General features: G+C 48.4%; 1 protein-coding gene across 1 annotated transcript in view; it reads left to right on the top strand.

Annotated features, from left to right (window-relative positions):
• Positions 1-2,732: 2,732 nt before the first annotated feature.
• MYBL2 (MYB proto-oncogene like 2) overlaps positions 2,733-11,328 on the top strand; it is a 38,998-nt gene continuing 30,402 nt past the window's right edge. Inside the window, exons 1-2 of the mRNA XM_027771464.1 lie at positions 2,733-2,755; positions 3,122-3,215. Of these exons, the coding sequence (XP_027627265.1) occupies positions 2,733-2,755; positions 3,122-3,215 (117 nt within the window). The remainder of the gene's footprint in view (positions 2,756-3,121; positions 3,216-11,328) is intronic.

Genomic DNA, 11,328 nt, shown 5'->3' with positions numbered 1-11,328 from the left:
GGTCCAAGGCGGGGGCGCACGCAAAGCCGGGAGGTTGGGGGCACTTCATTGGGCTCTCTGGACCTGCTGGGCCCCGGAGCCGGGGCGGGCAGGTCTCCTGGGACCCGGGCCAAGCCCTGCATGATGTCATTTTGTCTCCCGCCTAATCGCGGGTGGGGGTGAGACGGCGGGTGTCAGCTGGAAGGGCCTTTACTGGGGAAGGGGGTGACCCTGGAGACCGAGGGTGTTCTCACCGCACAGCGCGTGAGAGGCCGCAGGCCGGGAGGCACTTGTCGTCCGGGCCTGGTTTTGGCTCGCGTTTGACGGTGGGCATTTCTCGATATTCCGGGAAGCGCCAAGCCGCCACCCTTCCCGCTTGGTCCGGGAAGGGTGCTGGGGAGGGGGCTCTTTTGTCTCCCCAACCTGCACCGCCCCCGGGCTGCGTTTGGCTCCGGAGCGAGACTTCTGTTGTTCCTCCCTAGGAGTTTGGGGCAGCTGGGGTTGCAGGTGAGGGCAAGAGAACTGATGAGTATCGAGACCGCCCAGCCAGTGGCCCCTGGGGCAAAGGCAGGAACTGCCTCCATTTTACTTACACCCCCGGGGGATTCGTGGTCGAGTCCAGCCTGGAACCCGGCCTGTGCATTCCGGGACCTGAGCTGGGGCTCCCCGGGGTGGAGGAGACAGCTCTGGGCTCTCCCTGTTCTCTCCCTAGGTCCCTGCCACCCAGATAACGTTCGACCCCTCCTCAGATGGTGACTTCCATCTCAAGCTGAGGACACAGAACTGAGAGCCCGCATTACCAGCTTTCCCCAGAGTTCTCTGGGCTGGGTAGCAGTGGGCAGCGCGCCTAGCTAGCACTGGTACTGGTCCTCCTTGGGCCTCAGTTTCCCAGGGCAGCTCCAGCGCTTAGGAAGAACTTTCTGATCAGCCTGTCCTGGTGTTTGGTTCTGGAAATGTTAGTCCTAGACCATCCCAGGTGCTCTGCCACCTCTCCCCTGGGGCTGAGTCCCTCCCATGTGAGAGACAGTTTTTTTGCACCCTAGCATCCTCCCAGCCTTCTTGACCCTTTGCTGTAACTCTCTTCCTGGTGTCCTGGGTCCTGCTTAGCCGCTGACTCACTCTGGCCTGGGAGCAGAGCCCAGCACGTGGAGGGGCAAGAGGGAAAACTTCACTGGGCCCTGCTTTTCCAGCTGGGATTTCAGAGTGAGGACTTGAAGGTAGGAGGTTAAGGCAGGTCAGAGCCTGGCATTTGGCACAGCCCCGGAGCCTCAATTTCCCGATCTGTGGAGTGGGGTAGTGAGAATGTGTGGGGCGTGGACGCCCAGCAGGTGTAGGTGGTAGATTGTATCTCAGAATTCTCCGCACTGTCTGAGATGCTGTCCCATCAAACAGTGTCAGAGCACTATTGTGTACACACGACACCCTTTCATCCCTAAGGGATTGGCTGAGCTGTTGCAAGCCCGGCCTGTGCTGGGTGCTGGAGAAGCAAAGGTGGTTTTTGTCAGCGTGGAGTCTGGGGGCAGTTGATGTCAGATTCTGAAATCAGCCAGCTGCATTCTATTATTGGTGTCCTGTAGATTTTTTCCTCCTACTTTGTGGTGGTGGAAGACCCACGAATTGGGTCAGGAATGACAGGGCTGAATTTCATCTCCTGTGACTAATAAATTGTTATGTTTAGACACCAGCCCAATCTTTCATGCTTCTACATTCAATGACCATGTCTTATGTGCAGGTTTGTGCATTTAAAGTGTTTTTTTTTTGCTCTAGGGTGCGCTTGAGAAACAGACAGAAAGCAAGAAATCACCCTCCCATGGCCATGCTGCAGTCCCTTCTCCATTCTTTTGGGATTTGGGGCAAGCAGGCACACATGCCTGGGGTGATTTTTAAGCTATTGAGTCCCAGACTCAAATCATAATCAGCCATGTGAGAAATAAGCACCTTAACCACCGCTACCTGCTGGCTCCATTACTAACAGTTTAAAAATATTTTGTATCGGACGGTGCAGGAGAGGGAGGTGGAGAAAGCATCCCCTGTGGGACATGGTCATGCTGTAGTCCCTTCTCCATCCTCGGGATTTGGGGCACCCATGCACACACCCCCAGTGTGTCTCCCAAGCCAGTAGGTACAGGATGCCCATCATGAAGTCAGCCAGGTGGGATCCACTCTCCTTTAACCACTAGACTATGGAGCCAGCACTCATTAAAATTTTTTTAAAAGGAGGTTGGGCGACCGGCAGGTGGCATGTTGGTTAAGGGTGCTGGACTCCCACATGGATGACCGTGATTTGAGTCTCGGACCTGGCAGCTTCTCTCTCCCTCTCTCTGGTCAAATTAACTAAATAAATAAGCAAGCTTGGAAGTACCTATGTTTTCAAAAGCAGAAATGCTCTAGGGTGCGCTTGAGAAACAGACAGAAAGCAAGAAATCACCCTCCCATGGCCATGCTGCAGTCCCTTCTCCATTCTTTTGGGATTTGGGGCAAGCAGGCACACATGCCTGGGGTGATTTTTAAGCTATTGAGTCCCAGACTCAAATCATAATCAGCCATGTGAGAAATAAGCACCTTAACCACCGCTACCTGCTGGCTCCATTACTAACAGTTTAAAAATATTTTGTATCGGACGGTGCAGGAGAGGGAGGTGGAGAAAGCATCCCCTGTGGGACATGGTCATGCTGTAGTCCCTTCTCCATCCTCGGGATTTGGGGCACCCATGCACACACCCCCAGTGTGTCTCCCAAGCCAGTAGGTACAGGATGCCCATCATGAAGTCAGCCAGGTGGGATCCACTCTCCTTTAACCACTAGACTATGGAGCCAGCACTCATTAAAATTTTTTTAAAAGGAGGTTGGGCGACCGGCAGGTGGCATGTTGGTTAAGGGTGCTGGACTCCCACATGGATGACCGTGATTTGAGTCTCGGACCTGGCAGCTTCTCTCTCCCTCTCTCTGGTCAAATTAACTAAATAAATAAGCAAGCTTGGAAGTACCTATGTTTTCAAAAGCAGAAAAGGTTTTATAAAAGCCTGGCCTTCCCCAAGCCTTTCCCTCAAGTTGGCTGGCCACTGCCTGTGCACTGTCCATCTGTCATGGGAGTGTAGAGAAACTGTCCTTGACCTTTAGCCTGCTTTCTGCTTTCCCCACAGCGAGGACCTGGATGAGCTGCACTATCAGGACACAGATTCAGACGTGCCGGAGCAGAGGGACAGCAAATGCAAGGTCAAATGGACCCATGAGGAGGTGCGTGACGCAGTGACTCTGGGATTGCGGAGGAAAGGGGTGGTGGCAACTGGGGAGCTGGCAGGGGAACTGATCCCAGGTGTGTATGTGGTGTCATCATAGATGGGAGGAAGAGCATCCAGGGAAAGAAATGATGGATCCTCCCTGATGATTCTGCTCTGATCATTGTTGGGACCCCCGCTCTGGGCACTCAGTGCAGGGGTCTCAGACCTCAGGACCGGCAACTGCTGTCATGGATGTTGATTGTGCTTCTTGCCCTCTGACTGCTGAGGGTTCTGCCAAATCTGCAGCCCTTTTTTCCTTTAAAGAACTTAATTGTATTGGGGCTGGGCTGTGGTGTGGTGAAGGCAGCTGGATCCCATGTGGCTGACTGCAGTTCAAGTATTATATACTCAGTGGCTTGAAGAACACGTCAGGTGTGTGTGTGCCCAGAACCTCAAGAGGAGAATGGAGAAGATTGTGATGTGGCCATTGGCCCTAGGGGATGCTTTCTCACTTTCCCTCCCTCTCTGTCTCTTGGGCAATTGATTATATGCTCCCAACACCCAATTTAAAAAAATAAATTGTGGGGCAGGCAGGTGGCATAGTGGTTAAAGGCACTGAACTCCCACATGGCCGGCTGTGGTTTGAGTCCCAGACCTGGCAGCCTGCTTTCTCACTGCTTTCTCTGTCTCTCTCTGGTCAAATTAAGAACTAATCATAAATGGAATTAAATTAATTAATTAAAAATTAATTGTATTGCATCTTGTGATATTAAGCTCTGAATTTTCACCAGCTACATCTTTCATTAAGTAATTAATTTCTCTGAACAAGAAAACAGGGAGGGATGGAGAGACAGCACTCAAAACAGGCCTAAACCCTATCCACCAGCTTCAGGCAATCCTGGGTCTGAGTGGATGAGGGTGGGGTACTCAGGGAGATCTCTGGACACAAACCCAGAACCCTCCCATGTGGCATTGCCTGGAGTTACTGCTGCATCTATGTGGTCCTGTACATCTTTTTATTTTATTTTAATATATTTTTAAATTTCTTTTTTAAATAATTTGTTTTGGGGGCCAGCAGGAGGCATGGTAGTTAAGGGCGCTGGACTCCCACATGGCTCACCATGGTTTGAATCTCAGACCTGGCAGCTTGCTTTCTTACTTTCTTTCTCAGTCCATCTCTGGTCAAAATAAAATGGATGAATAAAAATAAATTAAAAATATTCTTGAAAAAATTATTTTAATTTTACTTATTTGTTTATTTTAATTTAACCAGAGAGAGCGAGAAAGCAAGCCACCAGGTCCAGAATCTGAACTGTCTGTGGTCAACCACGTGGGAGTGTCCAATGATTTAACCAACCATGCCACCTGCTGGTTATCTTTTTTCTTTTAAGATTCTTGCCTGAGGGCATTTGTGCTCACCGGAGAGAAAGAGAGACAGAGACAATGAGAGGAAAAGTGAGAAATCACACCCCCCCCCCCCCCCGGGGGTTGGCTATGCTGCAATTCCTTCTCTGTTCTCTTGGGATCTTGGGCGTGCACACACCTGCATCCAGTGTGATTGTCAAGCTATCAGGGCTGGGACTAGAACTGTGGTCAGCCATTTGGGAGTCTAGCCATGTAACTGCTATGCCATCTGCTGGCCCTGATTATTTATTCAATTTTATTTGTTTATTTTAAATTATTTAATTTTATGTATTCATTCATTTATTTTAATTCGACCAGAGAGAAAGTGAGCCACCAGGTCCGGGACTCAAACCGCAGTCAGCCGTGTGGGAGCACCTTAACCCCATGGTACCTGCTGGTCCCCTCAATTTTATTTGTTATTATTATTATTTTAGTTCACCAGAGAGAGGGCAAGGGCAAGAGAGAAAGTAAGCTACCTAGTCTGGGACTCCAACTGCAGTAGGCCCATGTATGTCTAGCTCCTTAACCGTATGTCACATTATTTATGAATAAAAATAAATGTATTCAGATTTACTAATGATTTTTTTGTTTGTTGGCAAGAGACAGAAAGGGGACAAGTAAGAAAGCAAGCTGCTAGGTCCAGGACTCGAACCGTAGTTGACCATGTGGGAGTCCAGCCACCTTAACCACCCTGCCACCTGCCAGCCCCACCAAATTCACCTTTGTAAAATGAATGGTTTTATCAGTTTGGGGAAGTGCATAGACCCATGTATGCACCACCTTGATCATCCTAAGACACTTGCTTGTGGCCTTTTGTGTCCAGCTTCCCCAGCTCCAGGGCATGGCAATTCAGAAGTCTTAGTTTGATTCATTTTGCCTGCTCTTGAGTTTCCAGTAACTAATCATCTGGTTGCGATTGTACCTTGTATCCGGCTTTTGCGTAGCACGACGGTGAGCTGTTTAGTAACTGGGCCGTTGTCTTGTTCTTGCTGGCTAGTATTCTGTCGTGTCGGTATTCCACCATGCAGCGGGGCCTTTGCAGTGCTTGACTATTGTGGGTTGCCTGGCTATAAGTCTTTTGTGGATATATATTTTTCTTTTTTCTTGGGAAGGTACTTGGGGGTGGTTGTAGGGTGGGTGTGTGTGGTTAATTTCATAGAAACTGCCCAGCCTCTTTCTAAATTGGTTTTACTATTTTAGACTCCTACTGGCCTTATCTTTTAATTGTACCTCGATTTCCTTGACATGTTTTTGATTTTTAAAAACCGGCTGAGTTGTAACACTTTATTTTTTGATTTTTCCCATAGGCTGCATGAGCTCACTGGAAAGAGACATAGGGAGAAAGTGAGAGATCATCCCCTAGAGGGGATAACCATGCCCTTTTCCTTCATTTCTTCTTGGGATTTTGGGCACACACTCATGATTGGTGGGTTTTTCAGGCTGCCAGGTCTGAGACTCGAAACATAGCGTCAGCCGTGGGGGATCCAGCGTCTTCACCATCATGCCGCCGGCTGGCTCATAAAACTCTCTTTAATCATTAAAGACATTTCTTTGGACACAAGAAATGTGTGTCCTCTTTTTTTTTTTTTTTTTTTTTTTTTTTTGGGGGGGTCTGTGGTTTGAGTCCCAGACCTGGCAGCCTGCTTTCTCACTGCTTTCTCTGTCTCTCTCTGGTCAAATTAAGAACTAATCATAAATGGAATTAAATTAATTAATTAAAAATTAATTGTATTGCATCTTGTGATATTAAGCTCTGAATTTTCACCAGCTACATCTTTCATTAAGTAATTAATTTCTCTGAACAAGAAAACAGGGAGGGATGGAGAGACAGCACTCAAAACAGGCCTAAACCCTATCCACCAGCTTCAGGCAATCCTGGGTCTGAGTGGATGAGGGTGGGGTACTCAGGGAGATCTCTGGACACAAACCCAGAACCCTCCCATGTGGCATTGCCTGGAGTTACTGCTGCATCTATGTGGTCCTGTACATCTTTTTATTTTATTTTAATATATTTTTAAATTTCTTTTTTAAATAATTTGTTTTGGGGGCCAGCAGGAGGCATGGTAGTTAAGGGCGCTGGACTCCCACATGGCTCACCATGGTTTGAATCTCAGACCTGGCAGCTTGCTTTCTTACTTTCTTTCTCAGTCCATCTCTGGTCAAAATAAAATGGATGAATAAAAATAAATTAAAAATATTCTTGAAAAAATTATTTTAATTTTACTTATTTGTTTATTTTAATTTAACCAGAGAGAGCGAGAAAGCAAGCCACCAGGTCCAGAATCTGAACTGTCTGTGGTCAACCACGTGGGAGTGTCCAATGATTTAACCAACCATGCCACCTGCTGGTTATCTTTTTTCTTTTAAGATTCTTGCCTGAGGGCATTTGTGCTCACCGGAGAGAAAGAGAGACAGAGACAATGAGAGGAAAAGTGAGAAATCACACCCCCCCCCCCCCCCCCCGGCGGGCTATTCCTTCTCTGTTCTCTTGGGATCTTGGGCGTGCACACACCTGCATCCAGTGTGATTGTCAAGCTATCAGGGCTGGGACTAGAACTGTGGTCAGCCATTTGGGAGTCTAGCCATGTAACTGCTATGCCATCTGCTGGCCCTGATTATTTATTCAATTTTATTTGTTTATTTTAAATTATTTAATTTTATGTATTCATTCATTTATTTTAATTCGACCAGAGAGAAAGTGAGCCACCAGGTCCGGGACTCAAACCGCAGTCAGCCGTGTGGGAGCACCTTAACCCCATGGTACCTGCTGGTCCCCTCAATTTTATTTGTTATTATTATTATTTTAGTTCACCAGAGAGAGGGCAAGGGCAAGAGAGAAAGTAAGCTACCTAGTCTGGGACTCCAACTGCAGTAGGCCCATGTATGTCTAGCTCCTTAACCGTATGTCACATTATTTATGAATAAAAATAAATGTATTCAGATTTACTAATGATTTTTTTGTTTGTTGGCAAGAGACAGAAAGGGGACAAGTAAGAAAGCAAGCTGCTAGGTCCAGGACTCGAACCGTAGTTGACCATGTGGGAGTCCAGCCACCTTAACCACCCTGCCACCTGCCAGCCCCACCAAATTCACCTTTGTAAAATGAATGGTTTTATCAGTTTGGGGAAGTGCATAGACCCATGTATGCACCACCTTGATCATCCTAAGACACTTGCTTGTGGCCTTTTGTGTCCAGCTTCCCCAGCTCCAGGGCATGGCAATTCAGAAGTCTTAGTTTGATTCATTTTGCCTGCTCTTGAGTTTCCAGTAACTAATCATCTGGTTGCGATTGTACCTTGTATCCGGCTTTTGCGTAGCACGACGGTGAGCTGTTTAGTAACTGGGCCGTTGTCTTGTTCTTGCTGGCTAGTATTCTGTCGTGTCGGTATTCCACCATGCAGCGGGGCCTTTGCAGTGCTTGACTATTGTGGGTTGCCTGGCTATAAGTCTTTTGTGGATATATATTTTTCTTTTTTCTTGGGAAGATACTTGGGGGTGGTTGTAGGGTGGGTGTGTGTGGTTAATTTCATAGAAACTGCCCAGCCTCTTTCTAAATTGGTTTTACTATTTTAGACTCCTACTGGCCTTATCTTTTAATTGTACCTCGATTTCCTTGACATGTTTTTGATTTTTAAAAACCGGCTGAGTTGTAACACTTTATTTTTTGATTTTTCCCATAGGCTGCATGAGCTCACTGGAAAGAGACATAGGGAGAAAGTGAGAGATCATCCCCTAGAGGGGATAACCATGCCCTTTTCCTTCATTTCTTCTTGGGATTTTGGGCACACACTCATGATTGGTGGGTTTTTCAGGCTGCCAGGTCTGAGACTCGAAACATAGCGTCAGCCGTGGGGGATCCAGCGTCTTCACCATCATGCCGCCGGCTGGCTCATAAAACTCTCTTTAATCATTAAAGACATTTCTTTGGACACAAGAAATGTGTGTCCTCTTTTTTTTTTTTTTTTTTCCTTTTTTTGGAGAGGTTTTTGCTATAGGGCATGTGCGCTTGCCAGGAAGACAGAGAGAGACATAGAGATAGAAAGCGAGAAATCATCCCCTGGGGGGATGGCCACGCCGCAATCCCTTCTCCTCCATTCTCCTCTCTGGATCTTGGGCATGCACGCACACGTGCCCGGCGTGAGTTTAGGCCACTGGGTCCGGGACTCGAACCGTGGTCTACTACATGTGAGTCCAGTGACATAGCCATTACGCTAACTGCTGGTCCCTAGAAATGTGTGTCCTCTTCATCATAGTGTAGACCAGGGACTCAGTTTGGGTCTTGTGAGCTAGAAGTGTAAACAAGACCAGAGCTATTTTCTACCTTCAAGATAAGCCACTGTCCATGCCCACAGGTGCACAGGCCTGTGGAATGTGCTGTGGTCACCTTCAGCCCTGGCAGGGCTTGGCAAGGGCACAATCCATGTCCCTGTGCTCCCTATCTATGCTGTCTCAGTGTGGCGTCTAGGACAGGGGAAGCACCCAGGAGTTGTCTGTCGGATGAGTGAATGTCAGGTACTGAGAATCACTCCTGGTCTAAGAGGTTAGGGAAGGTTTCACGGAGAGTGTCCTTTGAGCTGAGGATGAGGGTTTGGAAATCGGTAAGGAAAGGCAGTGTGCAAAAAGGTGCGTAGATCAGACCAGGAAATGGATTGTTGGTGGAGCAGAGCGAGTGCAGAAATGTAACTGGGTCAGCGGGAAAGGTCCTTGAAGGGGAAAAGCTGTTGATGCAGATGAAAAGCTGGATTTGGGCTTGTCGGGGGGCCTTGGAAGTTGGCAGGATTGTACTGCTGGCACTGGGAAGCCATGGCAGGTCTCATTTTTATTTCCAAAGTTTATATCTTCTGTGAGTGAGAAACTGACTCCCAACAGGGCCTTCATACATGAGCCAGCCAGGGTCATAGGCATGCCTAGTGTGTTCATGTCAACCCCAAATCTGAACTTGACCTCTCTGTAGTTCCCATGGCACAAGGATGCCCCTTGTACCTGGGCCACAATGGCTGGGCTCACGCCAGGGTTTTTGTTATTGCCAGAGAGTCTGTGCACTCGCCAGGGACAAGAGGGGGAGGAGAGGGAACGGTCAAGCTGCAGTCTCTTCCCCATTTCTCTACCCTGTCAGGATTGGGGGGACACATGCACCTGCTGTGTTTTTCAAGTCACATGCTAGGATTCAAACCACGCTGTTGGCCATGTGGGATCTGGCTCCCTTAACCAATAGGCCACAGGATCAGCTATAATGACAGATTTTTAAAGCAGGGAGGAAATCTGAACATAGCTGGACTTTAGAGGAGCTACTGTGCTGTGTGTGGGCTGGATAAGAGATTTGGGGCTGGTCAGCAGTGGCTGCGGTATCTATACTGACGCTGAGGCCAGAGGGGAAGGCCCTGGGTTTGCCTTCTGAAAGTATCCATGCCATGATCCTAGCTGGCTGAGGCCAAGAATGAATGGTGGCATGAAGACCTTTTTGGCTGGTGCCTATTTCTCGTGGAAGAAATAAATTAATTTAAAAAAGAAAAGGAAAATAGAGTCATGGCCCCTTGGCCTGGTGGTCAGGGATGTTGGATCCCATGAAGCCTACCTTGGTTTGAGTTCCAGCCCAGGTGACTTAGGAAGCACACCAGGCACACGTGTCCAAACTCCTGACACGATGGAGATAGGGAGGGAAAGGGATTGCGGTATGACCACGCCTCACCCGAGTGCTATCTCTCTTTCTCTGTGAACACATGTGCCTGTCCTCTGGCAAGAAAGAGAAAAATGGAGCAACCTGGGGCTAAAAGGGTGGTGCTACAGGAGGACAGGAGGGCACTGCCTCAGGCAGGCAAGCAAAGGCGGTCCGTGCAATGCAAGGATGGAGGTGACAGGTGGAAGGGGCCCATGGGGGAGATTGCAAATGCAGGATGTTCAAACCAGTTGTCAAGGAGAGTGGTGGCACTGTAGATGGCCTTGGGCAGATGGCCTTGGGCACTCGGGAGGAAGAGCAGGGGTGGGCCTAGCATGGCCAGGGCAATAGAGGGGTTGGGGTGTACAGCTAGCTCAGAGATGGCCATGGTGGACGGACGTGGGTATGGGCGGCTCACGTAATGGATCCCATGAGGGCTTTGCTTGGCCTATGCTGTAACTAAGGGCCTGGGTCTTGTGGTGGGCACAGAGGCCAGTTGTTGGCATCTGCCCAGGGCTTGGGTCTGGCTGAATCATGATCAGGGGGCTGCTGGTGAGGAAGAGAAAGAGGACAAGAAAGAGAAAGCCCTCCATCTTGCCAGGACCAGGGAATTGGAAAGAATGAAACAAAGACATAGAGTAGAAATGGACACAGGCAGCCTGAGCCTAGGTAGCCCAAGCAACTTGTGCCACCCAGACGAACTGGACATCTTTATTTATAGTTCAAGGAGACATTACACATGTATGTTTCATGACACTTCATAGATTGGTTGCCAGATTACAGACAATAAGAAGCAATTAACAAACCTATGAGGGCTTAGTCATACCAGGCCAGTTGCATCCGTTGGTGATAATCCCATCAAGAGAAAATCTCATCTTTTCTAATGCAGAGAACTGTCAGGTGTGGGGAAGGAGCTAAAGAACTTCTCCATAAGGAGTGCACCACCACACCCAGAGTAGGCTAAAGAACCTTTCAGATGCAGAGCAGGGGTTGGACTTTACTAATTGGGGTCAAGTGTTTCTTGAAGTCCATCAGATGTGTCTATTGGAATGCCCCTAGTCATTTCCAC

This window comes from Tupaia chinensis, unplaced genomic scaffold, assembly GCF_000334495.1.
Source record: "Tupaia chinensis unplaced genomic scaffold, TupChi_1.0 Scaffold000216_1, whole genome shotgun sequence".
In the NCBI taxonomy this organism is placed as follows: domain Eukaryota; kingdom Metazoa; phylum Chordata; class Mammalia; order Scandentia; family Tupaiidae; genus Tupaia; species Tupaia belangeri.
Note: the sequence above shows the minus strand (reverse complement) of the source record. Positions and strands in the feature narration are given on the sequence as shown.